Source organism: Squalius cephalus, assembly GCF_949319135.1.
Source record: "Squalius cephalus genome assembly, chromosome: 6".
Classification (NCBI taxonomy): Eukaryota; Metazoa; Chordata; class Actinopteri; order Cypriniformes; family Leuciscidae; genus Squalius; species Squalius cephalus.
Genome location: NC_137127.1, coordinates 36,347,123 through 36,367,440, shown reverse-complemented (window position 1 = coordinate 36,367,440; position 20,318 = coordinate 36,347,123). Strand labels below are relative to the sequence as shown.

Genomic DNA, 20,318 nt, shown 5'->3' with positions numbered 1-20,318 from the left:
GCCTTCTTGGCGCGCCTACTTTTGAAAGTCAACATTTAGATTATTTGGCGTTAAATGCATTATAAAGGCCTAAGTCACTTTGTTATTTAGTTAAATCACAGCATGTTTCATGATAAAAAATGTGACTTTAGGCTACAGTCCGGAAAATAGACTACGGTAGGTTATAGAAACAGACCCCCTGGCACTTAAGAACTGCTGGTCTAAACAGAAGAAAGTCCTGTCAAGGCTCTTCCTTTGCGTCGAGCCATTTGTAATGCTGGGTACACACCAAAAGATAATCGGGCTGATTTTGGGCCGATTTCCCCCCTTCCGACAATCCTAGCTATGTCCTGATTATCTTGATGGGTACAGATTATCTTATCAGATTTTCCCTTGGTGTGAGGTGTGTTAAGAGTGTCCGAACCTGATCAGAAGAAAGTCGGAGCCGTCCCAATCGCGAATCGTAAATATTCAACATGTTTAATATTTACGATCAGAAATCCTGATGTGTGGGGGGAACCCTGAGGACAAACGCGCGCACGCTCTGGAGATTATCTCGTGAAACGAAATAATATCCAATCAGAAAGCAAGATGATGGAAGACGGAAGCATAACAAACGCAGTCATGGCGCAGCACAAAGTGAAATTGATGTGGACAGCAGAGATGGAGGATCAGCTTGTTGATTTGGGGCAACAGCACAAATGTTTATACAACGTGTTGTGTAAAACCTTTCCAAACACTATCATCGCAATTTCTTCCTGCATATCGTCCGAGGTCTTATTCTGAGGTCTCGCGAGATTTTGCGAGATTTCCTGTGTTCACAGTTGAGACTCTGGTTGAAAATCTGTTCATGTGTGGTGTGCTGTCTTTGTCACATCATGGCACACCACCACACACTATAGGAGCAAAACGGTTAAATCTAGGATTTGTTGTCCTCTTGTTTGTGGTCTCACATTTTGAAAATCTTATAAGATGTAAAAAATCTTGATTATTATTATAAATTATAAAATAATTATTATTATTACCACATTTTAGGCTACATATTTAGAAGACGCTTTTGTCCAAAATTTACAAAAAAGGAACAAAGCAATTCATCAAATATCAGTCATAATACAGGTTAGACAATAATAATAAAGTGCTAAGATTATCACAAATAAACAAAAGATTTTGATGCACGTCATTCATATTAAATCGTATATATTCCACCCGATTCCAGCTACAATTGAGAATCACTTTAAGCATGCAGACACAGTTAAGACAATTTGAAGTATTCCACTTAATACACAATAAAACAATATACAATAAGATTCGATAACAACGTACCTCCTGGTGTTCTTCTAAAATGAGGGCGAACCACAAACCCGTGTTTCAAAAATAATTTCAAAAATAAAATTTTTAGTGCGAAAAAAATAATAATTTTAACGTGAATAATGATCATTAATGTGTATTTGACTCGGGAGATGGCTTAACATTTACATTTAGTCATTTAGCAGACGCTTTTATCCAAAGCGACTTACAAAGTAGGACTAGATTAAGCGAGACATCATGAAGAGGCAAAAAACAAGAAGCAGCGCAAGAAGTGCTCAAGATACAACGTTCAGGCATTATTCAGAGTAGCATAAGCCCGATAAGTGAGGGTTAGAGGGAAAGGGGAGGTTTTTTTTTTTTTTTTTATGAGGTTAAGTGCTCCCGGAAGAGATGGGTTTTCAGATGTTTTTTGAAGGTTGTCAGGGATTCTGCATTCCGGATGAGGGTGGGGAGAGCGTTCCACCAGCATGGAACTGTGAATGAGAATGTTCTGGAAAGTGATTTTGTGGCTTTCTGGGATGGAACCACGAGACGTCGCTCGTTGGCCGATCGTAGGCTTCTGGCAGGGATGTAGACTCGTAGGAGTGAGTGAAAGTAGGGGGGAGCTGAGCCTGTGATAGATCTGTAAGCAAGCGTCAATGCCTTGAACTTGATGCGAGCAGCGAGAGGTAGCCAGTGCAGTGAGCTGAACAGAGGAGTGACGTGGGCCCTCTTTGGCTCGTTGAAGACAAGACGGGCTGCAGCATTTTGGATCATCTGTAGAGGTTTAGTTGCACATGCTGGAAGTCCGGCCAGAAGAGCATTACAGTAGTCAAGCCTAGAAATGACCAGGGCCTGGACGAGAAGTTGTGTTGCATGCTCAGTTAGGAAAGGCCTGATCTTCCTGATGTTGTGCAGTGCAAACCTGCTTGATCGAGCTGTCTTTGAAATGTGATCTGTGAAGGTCAGCTGGTCATCAAACGTTACTCCAAGATTTCTCACCGACTTTGATGGGGTGATTGATGATGACTCTAGCTGGATAGTGAAGTTGTGCTGTAGAGACGGATTGGCAGGGAGGACGAGAAGCTCAGTCTTTGCCAAGTTGAGCTGCAGGTGATGTTCCTTCATCCACGTCGAGATGTCTGCCAGGCAGCTTGAGATCCGTGCAGCTACTGTGGGATCATCTGGTTGAAACGAGAGGAAGAGCTGTGTGTCATCAGCATAGCAGTGGTAGGAGAAGCCGTGTGCTTGTATGATGTGTCCCAGTGATGTGGTGTAGATGGAGAAGAGGAGGGGACCAAGAACTGAACCCTGGGGAACCCCTGTGGTCAGTTGATGTGCTCTGGATACCTCGCCTCTCCATGCGACCTTGAAGGACCTACCTGTGAGATAGGACTCAAACCAGTGGAGTGAAGTTCCTGTGATGCCCAGTGCTGAGAGGCTGGACAGAAGGATTTGATGATTCACAGTGTCGAAGGCAGCAGACAGATCCAGGAGGATGAGGACTGAGGATTTGGAAGCAGCTTTTGCGATCCGTAGGGCTTCTGTGACTGACAGTAGTGCAGTCTCAGTAGAATGCCCTTTCTTGAAGCCGGATTGGTTGACATCCAGCTGGTTGTTGAGAGACAGAAAGGATGTTACTTGGTTGAAAACAGCTCTTTCAAGTGTCTTCGCAATGAATGGTAGGAGAGAGATAGGTCTGTAATGTTCTACAAATGATGTGTTTAGCGTTGGTTTTTTAAGCAGTGGAGTAACCCGAGCCTGCTTGAATGCTGTAGGGAAAATGCCAGTATGGAGGGATGAGTTAATGATGTGTGTGAGTGCTGGTAGAAGTGTGGGAGAGATGGCTTGTAGAAGGTGTGAGGGGATGGGGTCTAGAGGGCAGGTGGTAGGGTGACTGGAGAGGAGAAGTGTAGATACTTCTTCCTCGGTTAGTGGAGAAAAGGAGGGCAGAGGGATGTTGGCTGTGGAAGGGGTCGGTCTGGGTTCCTGTGTGTGTGGAGCTGAGAACTGACTGCTGATAGATGTTGTTTTGTTGGTGAAGAAGATCGCAAAATCGTCAGCAGTTAAGGAGGCGGTGGGTGGTGGTGGAGGTGGACAGAGGAGAGAGTTGAATGTCTTGAAGAGTAATCGTGTGTTGGAGGAGTTGTTGATCTTGTTGTGGAAGTATGAAGATTTTGCAGCATGAACATCAACAGAAAAGGAAGAGAGGAGAGATTGATACGTACTCAGGTCAGATGCGTCTTTTGATTTGTGCCATTTCCTCTCCGCTGCCCTGAGTTCGGTCCGGTGTTCCCTAAGAACCTCAGATAACCAGGGGTTAGAGGGAGTGGCGCGTGCTGGCCTGGAGGAGAGAGGGCAGATAATGTCTAGAGAAGAGGTTAGAGTGGAACATAGGGTATCCGTTGCGGTATTCACATCCAGAGATGAGAATTGTGAGGGTGGGGGAAGAGAAGATGAGACGGCAGAGGAAAGATGGGAGGGGGAAAGTGAGCGCAGGTTTCGCCTGAAAGTGACTGGTGGTGGGGTTGGTGGTGCAGGGGTAGAGAGTTGTAGACTGAAGGTAATGAGGAAATGATCTGAGACATGGAGAGGTCTCACCAAGATGTTGTCTGTGGTGCAGTTGCGTGTGTAAACCAGGTCCAGTTGGTTGCCTGATTTGTGAGTACCTGTGGTGATGAGTTGTGTGAGATCGAAAGAGGCTAGGAGAGAGATGAAGTCTGCTGCATACGGCTTGTCGAGATGGATGTTGAAGTCACCAAAGACTAGAAGTGGGGTGCCGTCCTCAGGGAAGGAGGACAGCAGCACATCCAGCTCATCCACAAAAGTACCCAGCTGACCTGGGGGACGATAAATGACTACAATATGGATCTTAATGGGAGTTGTGAGTGTAATAGCATGATATTCAAATGAGTTGTTGTTGCATATAGAAGAGAGCGCAGAGTATTTGTAATTGTTAGAAACGAGGAGCCCTGTACCCCCGCCTCTCCCAGACTGGCGAGGGGAATGAGAGAAGGAGAAATTGCTAGAGAGAGCAGCGGGGGTTGCTGAGTCTTCTGGACGAATCCAGGTCTCAGTCAGGCCTAAGATATTTAGAGTAGAATGAGATGCAAAGGCTGGAATGAAGTCAGCTTTATTGACTGCTGACTGGCAATTCCATAGACCCACGGAAAGAGAGAGAGGAGTGTGTGGGGATGAGAGAATGGGACGCAGATTGGCAGTATTGCGCTGCCTTTTGAGCGTGATGAAAGGGCGTTGCCGAGTGATAACAGTAATGTGTTGAAAGCACATGTTGTTTAAGGTGAACAATAAGATAAAAGAGTGAAGGAAAAGGGAAAAGGAGATACTTAAGTGCCTTTCTGGTGTCCTTGCTCGGTGGAGTCGATGGTCTTTACCCGAGTCGGTCTTCACACGATGAGGCTGAACACGAGAGCTGAACGCTTCCGCTGACGCTTCCGCGACAGCGCGCAAATTACACAGATATACAGATAATGCTTTCGCCGCTTGAGTGAGTACAGCTGTTTCGGTCGGGAAATTAAGTCTGAATAACGCGAAAATGTGCCAAGACGAAACTGCAATAAGAGCAACGGCTTAAGTGCAAATTAGACTGCAATAATAATTAATATCACTCGCGGCTTTGTGTTAAATAAAGCAGCGCGTCTAACGAAAATACAGAATTATGTGAAGTTAAAAATCCAAAGTAAGCAGAGAATCGAAGATGGCCTTACCTCGATTAAAATACAGCACTGAAATAACAGGAGAACAGAGTATTCTAGAAAAAACCACTTGCGCGCTCTTGTTGTGTCTCTTGCGTGCTGCTCGCTGGTCCTTATGGAGTTGTCTGAGACTTCACTATTTAAATCTATTCTTACATAAGCTGTTTCGGTCGGGCAATTAAGTCTGAATAACGCGAAAATGTGCCAAGACGAAACTGCAATAAGAGCAACGGCTTAAGTGCAAATTAGACTGCAATAATAATTAATATCACTCGCGGCTTTGTGTTAAATAAAGCAGCGCGTCTAACGAAAATACAGAATTATGTGAAGTTAAAAATCCAAAGTAAGCAGAGAATCGAAGATGGCCTTACCTCGATTAAAATACAGCACTGAAATAACAGGAGAACAGAGTATTCTAGAAAAAACCACTTGCGCGCTCTTGTTGTGTCTCTTGCGTGCTGCTCGCTGGTCCTTATGGAGTTGTCTGAGACTTCACTATTTAAATCTATTCTTACATAAGCTGTTTCGGTCGGGCAATTAAGTCTGAATAACGCGAAAATGTGCCAAGACGAAACTGCAATAAGAGCAACGGCTTAAGTGCAAATTAGACTGCAATAATAATTAATATCACTCGCGGCTTTGTGTTAAATAAAGCAGCGCGTCTAACGAAAATACAGAATTATGTGAAGTTAAAAATCCAAAGTAAGCAGAGAATCGAAGATGGCCTTACCTCGATTAAAATACAGCACTGAAATAACAGGAGAACAGAGTATTCTAGAAAAAACCACTTGCGCGCTCTTGTTGTGTCTCTTGCGTGCTGCTCGCTGGTCCTTAAACAACATACACTGCCGGATGGCAGATTTAAACAAATCTGATTACACCGTAGAGCGCACAGACGTTGGTATCGCGCATCTTATTTTGTTCACAATGACAGTTAAATGTGGTAGCATTCAAAGATCTGCCTCTGATTAAAAACACTGATTGAACCAACTCCGCTGAGAACAAGGCTTGTTTGTTGTAGTCCATATACCCCCGGTTTCACAGATAAGGCTTAAGCTAGTCCCAGACTAAAATGCATGTTTTAACTGAAAGCAACTTGCACTGAGATATCTTAAATTAAGTCAGATAGAAACCTGAGATATTTTGTCTCAAGATGCACACCATTAATGTTTTTTTTTTTGTTTTTTTTTTTTTTCTCAAAGGCACGTAATAAAAGCTACTTACATGCCCTGATTGAACTAAGGCCTAATCTTGGCTTATTCTAAGCCCTGTCTGTGAAACCAGGCCATTGTGTTCCAGTTAATTTGTTTCACCACTCTACAAGCAGGACCAACCTCGTAAGTTGATGACTGGTTAATTGGCAGCAAAGGAAATTCAGGCCGCAGAAAGTCAGGCTGGACGAGCCCTCCGGACAATACATCGACCATACCATGAAATGCGCAAATAAAATGCAGAAATAAAATTTCGCATTGTTGTAAAACGGAAAAAAAGTTGTATGTCAATTATTTGATTTTCAATGAAATAAGCATTGTATAGCCTAAGGAAAATAAGTTTGTATGTGAATATTTTTTCACCAGTCTAAAAATGAATAAAGAAGAAAGCATGCTTTTTGTTTTTCAATTACGAGTTAAAAAAGGAAAAAGGAATGGACACAAAAGTACACGGACCTACACAGATGATCTTGAACCACGTTTGCGGCAAAAAACGACTGCAGTGCAGCCAAAATGCTCCGTTCGACTTTTTTGAGATCCTCTACTCTTCCCTGTGGATAACCTACTTTCTGTGCGATCTGAATTTTCTGCGTTTTGAATTTTAGAAAACTGAATTTGAAGTTCCGAATTTCTTCTTCATCTTGAAAACTTGAATCTGAATTCTTTGACTGCAAACATCCAGTTTTAAAAAATACAGAACAAAAAAAAACTAGCTGTTTGAAAATACATTGCTATAAAATTCAGCCATAAAAACATTTCAATTCGTTAAATTTCAAATGTTCAATATTCGTTTATAGAAATCAAATTCAGAACTATTTAAAACTCTACAAAATATTACATTTTGTTAGATTACACTTGTCAATAATTCATACAGTTTGCGTCTTGCATCAGTGCTGATCCACAGTTTTCTAAAGTTACTCACTTTCGGACATGCCTGACAGTCCCTCCGACACCAATATCCCAGAGTATTACTCCAAACTAAACATTATTATACTAAAACATTTTCTGGAACAGCTTATTTCATTTCTGAACGTAAACTTTTGTCAAGGTTTTATGGTGCAAAGTAAATTGTTTATAATGTTTTTAATCAAAACAGAAATGCTTTGACTTTTTAGTTTCGTCGACTGTGTATTCAGATTGCAGTTCTCAGCTCAGCGCACTTACACATACAGATACAGCAGTTCTCAAATCATCAGTAGCCTACAGAACCGAGTACTGTTACTTTCTGACACCTTCAATACGGAGAACGATGAGCTAGAGCAGTGGTTCTCAACTCCAGTCCTTGGGACCCGTTGCTCTGCACATTTTGTATGTCTCTCTTATCTGACACATTCAGTTCAGTTCATGGAGTCTCTCTTAACGAGCTGATGATCTGATTCAGGTGTGTTAAATAAGGGAGAAATACAAAATGTGCAGAGCAGCGGGTCCCGAGGACTGGAGTTGAGAACCACTGAGCTAGAGATACTGAGCATGCGTGATAGCACCGTCTCTGAACCAAACTTTCTTTCGGCCAACTGATGCTAATGCTGATGCTGTGAAATCGTCTTCACCACAACTTACTACAAATAAACGGTCACTGAAGACAAAAAAAGCGGATGACATAGGCTACATTGCAGACACCCTCTTATACTCACAGGTAGGGGTGAACGATTCGTTTTAACAACGATTCGATTCATATCACGATTCGTGGTTGTCGATATGATTCAAGGACGATTCAGTTACTTTTTAGCCAAAAATTCAACCAGTGTGACTGAAATAAATACCTGGATACTGGACAGTACAGGTGAAGTTTCCTAGATTCCTGTTGTTTCTTGTAAGGGAATCAGGTATCAATTAATTATGGATATAAACAAACAAGTAAACAAAAATTAATGTCAAATGCATTCACATTTTATTTGAATAAAGTGCAACCAACACTTTAGGTTGAATTAACAGGAAGTTAACCTTTTCTGCTCTCATTTTCAATATTCAATTCATTTTCAATAAAAGTATAGTAAGTGCAACCAACATTTCAACAGTAGGTTTACCTGCTACTTATGCTTTTGTTTTTAACATAAAAAATCCCATGGCGCCTTAGTAGGTGGTTGGAGAGATTTGTCGTGTTGCCGTTGTACTTTACTTGACCTTTACATATCCTACAAACAGCAAGCGACTTTGCAAAAACGAAAGTGTTTCCACACACTGGACCGTAATGGTGGCTTGATAATATCTCGCTTGTCGGTTTCTCCTTTGCCATCCGTCATGCTATGTTTTGTTGTCTTTGCGCTGCTGCTGGTGCGTCACGCATGGCGATGACGTCACAGATAGGCAGACTGAATCAAGTAACGTTTAATGCCTTTATCATTAAAAGTGCTAAGAAAAAACATCCATATAAAGTCTGACATGCTTAAATCCAATGCGTTATTTCCTAGTATCGATACAATCGATTGATTACCTTTTAAAACGATGTTAGAGTGATATATGTCGTCCGGAAGGCCAATTTGCCGAGCACAGATCGATGTAGTTGGAGCATAGGAATATAAACCGATACATCGATGTAGTTGATGAATCGTTACACCCCTTCTCACAGGTGTTCAGTTAATGACATCATAGACTGTCGTCGGCCATTTAAAATTGTTACGTTTGCACAAATGCTTACAAAACCTGTCTCGCTGATGGTGTGTCCCATAGCGTCAATCCAAGACGCAGTGTCTTGTTCCACTCAAGGTAAAATCACAGAACTACCTACTCTGCTTTAAAGGGATACTCCACCGTTTTTTCATATTAAACTATGTTATTCCCTTAACTAAGACGAGTTGATACATACCTCTCTCGTCTCAGTGCGTGCACTAAATCGCTCTGTCTTGCGTCGAAACTTTGTTAGCACTTAGCTTAGCCCAGTTCATTCAATATGGGCCAAGCAGAGAAGCTACCAAACACCTCCACGCTTTCCCTATTTAAATACAGTTACTCGCGTAGTGTAACTCGACCTAGGACGGTGACACAAAACAAAACGTTGCGCTTTTCTAAGCATGTAAAATGGATAACTATATTGTATGGCGGAATACCATAGCAAGTGCTTGGAAGCACTTCGACTTGACGCAGTAATATCTTCACTCGTGAAAAATCCTCTCACCGGCCCCCGCTCCCTCTAGTGAAGATATTACTGCGCCGAAGTCGAAGTGCTTCCAAGCACTTGCTATGGTATTCCGCCATACAATATAGTTATCCATTTTACACGCTTAGAAAAGCGCAACGTTTTGTTTTGTGTCACCGTCCTAGGTCGAGTTACACTACGCGAGTAACTGTATTTAAATAGGGAAAACGTGGAGGTGTTTGGTAGCTTCTCTGCTTGGCACATATTGAATGAACTGGGCTAACAAAGTTTCGCCGCAAGACAGAGCGATTTAGTGCACGCACTGAGACGAGAGAGGTATGTATCAACTCGTCTTAGTTAAGGGAATAACATAGTTTAATATGAAAAAACGGTGGAGTATCCCTTTAACTTCACACTACAGACAAGTGGAGTGACATAAACAGTGACTTTTACCAGTGTTGTTAAATATCAGGAATCTTGGAACAGAATCAGATTAGAAGACAGTAGTATAATTGCTTAAACTAAGTCACTTTTCTGCCCTGTATAATGCATTATATTTTTTACAGATTTTTTTTGCCTTTATACTCCTAAATTGCAAACATGCACTTTATTTAATTACATTTTGTGAACATGCATACAACACACATTTAATAAAACATCAGAACAACCATTCAAGTTTTCTCTGGCATAATGCAGACCATTCACTGTGTTTCACATTGTAGCATAGATCAGAAATTCAAACTTAAATCTTTTTATATAGTATTTCACATATCATTGACATATTCCAAGTCCCACAACATTACTGCATGGAGCTTGAGTACATAAACCTGATCAGAACAAATAAACCTCTTAAGAAATTCCTTTTTTAAATCATAGGTGGGTTGGGTAATGTGAAGTTTTGCAAACTTGCTGTGACATATTCAATAGAAACTGAATCAGGATTGTGAAAAATTATAAAAGCCATTTACTGTTCACATCTGTAAAGGTAGCTGTGGCCTTTATGCTGCATAGTCAACCCGATCTCACGACAATTCGTACAAATTTTACGAGGTGGCTAATTCGTACAAATTCAGACGACCTCACTCGTACGAATTTGTAAGATTTTTGCTAAATCGTACATATTTTACGAGTTGCCCAATTCGTATGAATTCGTACGAATGACCAACCTCTGACCCCACCCCTAAACCTAACCCTCACTGGGGTTTAGACAAATCTTACAAAGGTCATTCGAATTCGTACGAATCAGTCACATTTTACTCACTCTAACCACCTGTGAACTCCAGGTCAACGTGCAAGGCCCAGGCAATGATGAGAGCTACCAGGAGCGTCTGTCTCGTCTAGAAGGGGATAAAGAGTCTCTTGTTTTACAGGTAAAAGTGCAGTCTGTTACAAATAATTTACTGATGTCCATCTAGACAGTATGACGTTGCAACAAATAGTTTAGATATCATGTATGAAATTCAATGAAATTCAAAATTCAATATTATTCCTAAAACATTTTTGTATGTTTCGATAAAAATACTGTACATAATCAACACTGAGAGAAAAAGGTAAATCTTTTAGACATAATCGTGAATCATTTGATGACCACCCTTACGAAAAAAATAAGTGTAGGCTACTTCAGTAAGTTCAAGTATATTTTTAAGTATATTTTATGTAGTAAGTATACTAATATCAATGTACTAAAAGTAAACTTGTAAGTGTTCTGTTTCAATACTAAATATCCATTTCATAAATACAGTACATTCAGCAAAAACTGTTTAGTTGTTGGATAAAATAATTGAAGCCATTGTACTACAAGTGTACAAAAACACTTGGGGAAAAAAGCCAGTACACTCGTGGTGTTTCATGGGAACAGACAAGGCTTTACGGATTAGTCCTGTTCTGGCTTGTTGGGTTTTTGACAGTAGTGCAGAGTAGGTGCTTGCACTGCATATTCCTGATCAACTGGGTTGACGAGAATACGTTAAATTGCTTTAATTTGTTTGAAAATCTGTATGATATAATATTTTTGATTTAGTCTGACTCTGAAAACAGTAATGAGTAGACTGAAATTTATGTTTTTCTTATAGACCTGAAAACAACTTTAGTAGGACAATGGACAAAGATGATGTACCTCAAATGAACAAACTTTTAAACGTGTTTCTCAGGTGAGTGTTTTGACGGATCAGGTGGAGGCTCAGGGACAGAAGATCAGAGACCTAGAGAATTCTCTTGGGGAATATCAGCACAAACTCAACTCCACTGAGCAGATGCTTCAACAGGTATTGGTAATTTTTATTAAAATAGAAGATTATTTTAATTAGCATATTTTTCTTAGAAATAATTTCAAATACTTAAGAATTGTTGTGAATCCATCACTGGCTCTCAGAGAGATTTTTTGTCTACATGAAAATATTATTTGACATCATTACATTACATTACAAAGCAGTATTATCACTTATTAAATTGAATTATATATATATAATATTTATATATACAAATAATATTTTATTGGTTATAAACCTATATACATACAGTATATAGGTCTATATAGATTCATTAGTCATTAGCACTTTCCACCAGCACTTTTACTATATTTAAATTAAAAATTTTAACTGGGCCATTCTTTTATAACAGCCTATTTGCCAAGTCTGCATTTAACTGTGTCAGATTTACAAAGCTAACAATACTGATATGCACTGTGCAAAATGCGAAGATCACCCTTTACACATTTACTCTACATCATTACTTCTGCTGTTTATGACTAACCCTGCTTACATTGCTTCACCCTGACTGGGCAGGCCAAGTTTCTTAATAGGCTTGGTGGATGTTCAAATGAACAGTCATGCATTAATCAGATTGGGTGCTCTGGTTTCTTAGTTGATTTGTCACTTTTTTTATTCTATTTGCAGGGACCCGAGCCATATCTAGAGATCAAAATAGCATTAAGACTTAGACTAAGGATTCTTCCTAGATTTGTGATTCAGAAATATAAAAATATAGTTGCTCTAGATTTTCCCTTTAAACTGCTTTTATATTAATATATTCTAATATCTTTTCTAAGGCACCAGCTTACATTAATAGAATAATCTGCACCTGATGTGCCTGAAAAGGAACTTTGGCATCTGTTAGGAAATTCTTGGATGGGATTCCAGGAGTCTGGTTACCACATCACCTTGGCAACCCAAATATTAAAGTGGTGGCAGTATTCCAAGGCCTGGGTTGATTTGGGCATTTTAATTAGCTTGGGAATTAGTTGACAGCAGGTAACCTGCTTTTTCTTCTGTAATCAGCCAGTCAGGGAAAGGAAAATAAATATTAATGTGTCCAGCAGAAAAAAGTAAAAAACAACAACTGTAGTATTGTGAAGAGTGTAGTGTGAAAATAAGTGCGAAGTGAGAAAAGCAAAGAGTGGTCTTAAAGCTTTGACGTTTTAGTAGACCTGCTAGAGCCATTAGGACCATTTATTAAGATAAACTCTTTCAAGGCATGGTAAGACTTCTGTACTTATCCATACCATTTTCAAAGACTAAATTCACATTCCTCTGCTTCTAAATCTAATTTTACTTGTAAGCTAATTGCATATTTCTGTTTAAGTCGCCTTTGCTTTGAAAGCTCTATTGCTGATTAAATCTCCAGCCTTCAGATTTGAAGTTTTTTAGGGCATGTGCCTGTGGTCATTGAGGTTTTGGCCTTCAAAGGCAAATCCAATTCCAATGACATGGGCCTAATATTTTCCATATGCTGTCTTTGAAAGTCTCAAAGCTCACGTAAAACCCCTCAGCACAAGCTACCGACATTTAAAAAAGCTTTTTTGGGCTTCTGTATTGTAAAATATATTCCTGTTCAGTGTCTGAGTTTAACCATTGAGATCAAAGAAGGCAAGATGCTGCTTTTATTTTTTACACCAGGGGTGCTCAAACTTTTATGCCAAGAGTTCAGATCAACCACTTATTCAGTTGAATTGCATTAAAACAAATCCCCCAATCGATTGAAATCAGGGCTTTAGCTGCTGGTGGCAATGCAGGCATTCAGGTGATCATCAGTTAGGATTGACCTGAATTCGGATTTGATTGTCTTCATATGGGAAATACTTTTTCACAGTTAATTTACCCAATTTCACATGTTCAGACTTTCATGTCAAATGCACACTTTCTGATGTTGAAATATTTTATTAAAATATCTGTCAAATATTTTTCATTTTGTCTATAATTCAGTGTTTGAGACAACAGTCTGTTCAACTTTGTTGTAACTCCTTTTCTGTTTACTATGCTCAAATGTAATGTACTTTTCTCGCCACTCTCTCTCTCACACACTCTCTCTCTCTCACACTCTCTCTCTCTCTCTCTCTCTCTCTCTCTCTCTCTCTCTCTCTCTCTCACTCACTCACTCACTCACTCACTCATGTGTCAGTCCCTGCAAGAGAAGTAGATAAATTTAGCCCTCATAACCTGTGTATATTTAGCCATTGTGGAACAGCAAAGTACAGAGATTTTGAACGGACTTTATGCCTTCTTCAGTGGACGGTTTCTTAGTTTCACTTATTTGTGTATAAGTTATATATGTATATTTACAAGTATGTTTGTGTGTGGACTCTAATAGGAACTTCTGGGCAGGAGTTCTCTAGAGTCACAGAAGCTGGGGTTGATGGAGGAAGTGTCCTATCTAAAACTAAAACTGGGGAACATGGAGGACAAACACATCAACATTGCTGAGAGACAACATAAAGCTGAGGTACAACTCTGATGAAATTTAAGAAGAACCATATAATATTCAGATTGCACACCAAGTAGATTAAAAGATGCAGATTGAAGACTAAACATAGGCTGGTTATAATGTAGACATTATCATTGCCATTTCACAGCAATTTTCAGTCACTGAAGTAAGAATCATGGTCTCATGGACCCAAGCCTTCTTATTCAGACTAAAAACCATGCATCTGTGCTATATAGAACTCAAATTCTGCAGAATTTTTGCCACCGAAATGGGTATTTCAATGCTCAGTGCTGATACTGATCTAGAGAGCAGGGGGTAATGAGCGGTAATGATGATACTTTCTTATTTAAAATTGCTATAATGAAATGATGTGACCTAATTTCATGCACAAGAACAATACCACTACTGTTAAGGTGGGGATAGTTGTTGACCAATAATCTCAAAAGAGCCAAATTTTAGTCTATCAATACTTATAAGAACTGTAGGTGTAAATTATTTCAAACGCTACATTGGAAGCTGGTTTGTGTTCAAATCGTGATTACCCACACAGTATATCCTGGAAAAGACATTTAGTCTATCAATACTTATAAGACGATATCACTGTTTGTATTAAAACTGTGAAGTGTTTTGAATCAGAATATTGCAAACAAAGTCTTATAAACTGTACTGTGTGTTGTTCAGGGAAAAATTAAAAGTGTTAAACAAAAAACTGCTGGCACAAAAGCAGTGATTTGAAATGAGTGCTTGTAAGATAGTGTTTGGGCTTATGTCAACAAATATGTCTTTTAATTTACTGTGTGCTATTTTCATGTAATTACTATGTTTATAGTTACTACTGTGGTATATAACTGGTTGATTTAAAATATACCTTCCCTCTGGCATTACAATGTGCTGGCATGAACTGTATGTGTTTGTGCGGTTGTGTACCTTTCATTTAAACATAATGGGCTGTATTCATCACAAGCAGAACAAATTTCTGTGTAATTAACTAGAGAGGTATCGAAGCTGAGTCTAACTGACAAATAGCCAGAATGTTTTTAGCATGGGTAGAGTGTTAGGAATGACCTCAATGTGACGTCTGACAACTGCTTGGCTTCATACAGTGAAAGAATGGCACCAATCCGCCGGTGATCATACCAGTAGCATGCCATTCTCTCTCTCTCTCTCTCTCTCTCTCTCTCTCTCTCTCTCACACGAGGTCTCGGTCTTCTACCTGCTATAGATAGGCCAGTTTACCATCTAGTTTATCACACTGTTGGGTGTCCAATGGCGTCTCACATGAAAGTTCTTTCATCCACGTGCTGGACACATTAAATATTAACTACGACTATGACGACTATGAACTTTTATTAGAACACAGCTCGCTTTGGTGTGAAATATGTTACAGGAAGCTATGTTTGACAATTGAAATTCTTGAATTTGATCAACTTTATTGCTGTCTTTGCTTTTGAAATTTACAGTTATTTTTGTCACTGCTTTTGGTGCCTGACATACTAAACTTTATTTTTTTAGGTCATTAAGCTATTATGGTTCACACAGGAAAGCCAAGTTCCTCAGCTAATGACAGCTTTATGAATTAAATTGAGTTAACTTGATATGTTTTTAAAGATTAGTACCCAGACGATGAAGTTATTTCAGATGCTACATTAGAAGCTGGTTTATGTTCAAATCATGATTACCCACACAGTATATCCTGGAAAAGACATTTAGTCACTTGGCTCTTTAACAAAGGCTCTTATATTTGAGACCTTGGCTTGTGTGAAATGGGTGGGTGAGAAATTTACTCGTCTAAAGAAGTTGATTTCAGAAAGCCCAGGGTGATGGGAGCAGACAGCATGTTTTCTCATTGTGGTTTGTTTGAATAGTAGATGTGCTGTTGAATAATGTTCTCGAATGTCCTGAAATGTTCCACCCTAACCATGCGAGTGACTTGGAAACACAGAAAGAAACAAACAACAATTTGTAAAAAGCTGACATGGTCTTGTGATTACACTTAACTTTTTGGTAAGGTACTCACCTTGCAAAAAAAAAAATAATAATAAAAAAAAAAATTATATATATATATATATATATATATATATATATATATATATATATATATATATATATAAATGTGCATGTAAAAATACTAACCAGTTTTTGTTTTTATGGGACATTAAGAGACATTTATGTAACATATTATTTTAAACTAGAATGTTACTTCTGTCAGATTCCTCTTGCAATAGTTTGAGGAGTTAATCTAACACACACTAGAAATAGATGCCGTAGAATTACATGGTGTACATAGACACATCTATTATCTTAAATAATCTCATATTTGGACTAGACCTAGTGTTTGTAATACTACTGAACTGTGTCTATGTATAATGACACTGAATGATATATAATAACATAATCTTATGTTGCTATGCATGATTTCTAATGACTTGGAAAAAACAAGGACTCTAGGAAAGGATATATTAGGACTTACATCAAGCTAAGATGATGGGAGATTTTAAAATCTAGTTGATCAAGTAACCTGCAGAGCACAGATAGGAAGGAAACCACTGCATGTCTGCTTCCCATAATCCATTCTTTCCACTCTCTCTTACCTTATTTCATTTGGTTCTTCCTCTCTTTACTATCCCAACCCCTCTCTGACAGAGCGTAGTGAATCTGATCAGCGAGCTTCAGGAGCAGATGTGTAGGATTCGGCAAGAGATCTCTAGTAAGATCCCAGAGAAGCCAGCGGAGATGGTCCCAGAAGAAGGTTGTGGCAGTGACCCAGTGCAAGCCTTTCTGACTGAGCCAAAGCCAGTGGTAGGTCTGAGATCTGGACATTTAGACAAACTCAAACAACGTGGAACTGTGGAATAAGTGTATACCCCTTGTATCTCATAGTCTGTGATTGCTGCCAATATATTGTGTGTGCTTATGAATTACAGTTAGAAATGTATTGTATAAAAGGGATGCCATTTTTTTTAATGTATTGTTATTGATTAACAATGTTTATTTTAGTATGAGCTTTAATAATGCTCATCATTGACCACACACTTTTACTAGGCCTTGTGTTTTTCCATTTATTTTCTCTTTAGGCATCTTAGGTTTGTAAATAATATTTAGAATGCAATGTTTTTAAAATGCTGCATTTTTTTGCACTTAAACTTCTTTGTGTTTTATGTTCTAACCCTAAACAATACCATGCCACCTATAACATTAGTGGTAGCTAATATAATCTAGCTAGCCTGCAAAAACTATCCTGCTGGCTGCCGTTCTGGTATCAATGGTATTTCTGCAGAAATCATTTTTACCATGGCACATTTTTCTCAGAATAATTAGACCATTCAGCGGGGGGATTTTGAAATGAAATACATTGTAATATTTGCTGAAATGTTAATATATATATATATATATATATATATATATATATATATATATATATATATATATATATTATTTTGTGCAATAAGAACTTGCCCCAGGAGCTCAAGATGCTCAAACATCGAGTTGATGAGCTGGAACAAGAGAAGATGCAGTATGAGCAGAAACTCAAGGTGACACAGGTACTGCCACACAAATATGACTCATAAGTTCTGTGTCCTGTTAGCTCTGAAATCTAATTTGTACTTCCATATATTCAAACTTGTAATCAAAAGACGAATGAGCTGCAGCAGATTGTCAATTAATAATGACTTAAATTTTGTTTTATTAACAGTATCACATAAACCTGTCATATTGATGGCTGCTAAATACTGAATGGATGTTGATATTGTAACAACCTCATTCTGTTTTGGTTTCATTTTCATTCTGTTCCCTTTGCTGTTTTCCCTGAGTTCCCAGTCAGTCACTACGGGCCCTATTTTAACGATCTGAAACTTTGTGGGCGGATCTCGGGCGCTGTTGCTATTATCCAGGCGGGATAAATTACTCTTGTGCCCGGCGCAAATCTAAAATGGGTTGGTCTGAAGTAGCTACATTACTCATAGGTGTGGTTTGGGCGCAACGTGAAATAAACCAATCAAAGCATCATCTCACATTCCCTTTAAGAGCAGGCGCGCTTGTTCCATGGCGAATTGCTATTATAACGGCAGATTTACCAGGATCACGCCATGAGCGTTTCACAGCCGAGGAGGCCGACGTCTCGTCAGGGCCGTAAAAGACAGAGAAGAGACATTGTATGGGGATGGGAGAAACCCACCCAAATTAGCTTCGGTTAAACAGGCGTATAATAATTTTGGTAAATGTGTAAGCTAGATTAATGGCTATTTTTTCACATCTTCATGGACACCATGATTTCCCTCATGTGGAATATTTTTCCTTGTAATTATGTATGGTTTGCAAAAATGGCAACTGCTGTGTCTGTGTGTAGATGAGAGAAGCAAAGTGTACGTGCGTTGTGCACACGCTACATTATGGCCAAGCATGCGCCCTTAAAATAGCATCTGAACGCGCCACTGAAAACGCACCACTGACCTGACTTTAGACTTTTTTTAGACTGATGTGAGACTTTTTAGGTTTTTCGTGATCTGTGGCGGAATTGTTTTCTGGAACCGCAAAATAGCACCAGGGAACGTTTGCGCCGGAACACGCCTCCTCTTTTCGCTGAACCGCCCCAGGGAGTGCAAGTTCATTCCCTAATTTAGCGACATGCGTCTGTCGAGGGAATAGTCTGCTGTGCGTCGGATGCAAAATAGGAATGATACATGCGTCGTTGTACAAAGTCAATTGCGCTGGGTGCAAGATAGGGGCCTACGAGTTAATTCAGTGACTGACGAATTACTGTAGGATCGCGCCTGAGAGCCCTATCACCTTCGATTTTTAACAGACACAACCAATGGACATTGGTGAGTAAGATTTGCATCGCGAAACAAGCCCCATTCTGTGGGTATGGCGTGCAGAGACACTTAGTAAGCTTTTGCTTCTGAGCCGAGCATTTCTGCACTGATTCAGCTCTGCTTTCATCTATGAGTGGTCTTCAGAACCCGGAAGAGTTTCCTGTGTTGGTGTGATGGTGCATCAGCGGTAATCACCTTCGAGAGAATCTCTGCATATTGTGCAGGTGATCTTCCCCTGTGCACTTCAGCACAAAATAGCTTTTCCTCTGAAAGAGTAACATGAGTGTGTTTTTTGCGTCTTTTTCAAGATGTCATTCCACCCATGTGTTTCTGGATGCAGTCGTTTCTTAGCCTTGGTTGACAATCACAATCACTGCCTTTCATGTCTGGGTTGTAAGCACGCTGAGGTAGTATTCGTGAATGAGTCATGTACCCACTGCGGGAAGATTTCCATCTCAATGCTGAGATTGAGACTCCAATACCTTGTAAGAGGTGGTGTCCCCTCCGCTATCCCCTCTAATCTAGTTATTCTGCTCAGCAGAAGACTAATTTGGTTGATATGCAGGGTGATCTGAAGATCACAGTGGGGGCTTTCCCGCTGGGCTAATCCCCAGGCATACTCAAGTCGTTTCATGCCTTACATATTCCAGACGAGCTAAATCGTGTAGCCGACACGCTCTCATGACAGATCACACTCCTGGGAGAGTGGAGACTCCACCCCCAGGTGGGCCAGCTGATTTGGCGGCGCTTTGGAGCCGCTCAGGTAGACCTGTTTGCCTCTCCGGACACATACCACTGCCAGTTATTTTACTCCCTGACAGAGGAGACCCTCAGCACGGATGCAATGGCCCACAGCTAGCCCCGGGGCCTTTGCAAGTATGCATTGTGAGCCTACACGCACAGACCCTGTGCAAGGTCAGGGAGGGCGTATTGCCCCATGCAGACCTGGTTCCCCAAAGTCAAGTCACGTTTATTTATATAGCGCTTTTTACAATACAGATTGTTTTAAAGCAGCTTTACAGAGATAACAGGAAAATAATGCAAAAAGGTTTGTTTCCAGATATAGCGTCTATATATAGGTCGAAGTGTTGTCGAATGCGCATGCGTCGCGTCTGAACGCGTTGTTGTCTTTGGAGCTCCATCGATTTGATTTATAATTCTTGATTTTACTCTTTAAACTTACTTACAACAAACATTTTCTACTTTTCCTCACTGAGAAGCACTACTGCTCAAACCTCATAGTTACAACGCGGACTGTTGAGCAGACGCGTCTCAAGCCTGTTAGTGATCCAACGCTGGATACTCTTATAGGTTACGTCCGTGGATCACGGCTGAACGCGTCTTCTCAACACTCACTTACAAACATTTTTCGCCTATCGTGCGTCTACTCTACACCCGTACCACTAAAAAGACGGATTATATCTAAGACTTCAGTCATAAATTAGTATTAATATTGTTAGCATCACTGGTAGCGTAGTTGCCAACTTACTGTCCATCTGTTAAAATGGCGAATATATCAGATGTAAGTAGTCTACCT

At 39.8% G+C, this 20,318-nt stretch overlaps 1 protein-coding gene across 4 annotated transcripts in view; it reads left to right on the top strand.

Annotated features, from left to right (window-relative positions):
• ppfibp2a (PPFIA binding protein 2a) overlaps positions 1–20,318 on the top strand; it is a 66,663-nt gene that overhangs the window by 19,015 nt on the left and 27,330 nt on the right. The window contains exons 2-6 of one of the 4 annotated variants that reach the window (XM_079874215.1): positions 10,553–10,639; positions 11,420–11,533; positions 13,854–13,985; positions 16,611–16,766; positions 17,417–17,509. In XM_079874215.1, coding sequence (XP_079730341.1) covers positions 10,553–10,639; positions 11,420–11,533; positions 13,854–13,985; positions 16,611–16,766; positions 17,417–17,509 — 582 coding nt within the window. Of the gene's footprint in view, positions 1–10,552; positions 10,640–11,098; positions 11,186–11,419; positions 11,534–13,853; positions 13,986–16,610; positions 16,767–17,416; positions 17,510–20,318 lie in introns of those variants that run through there. The other 3 variants (XM_079874218.1, XM_079874216.1, XM_079874217.1) reach the window with 3 other exon arrangements.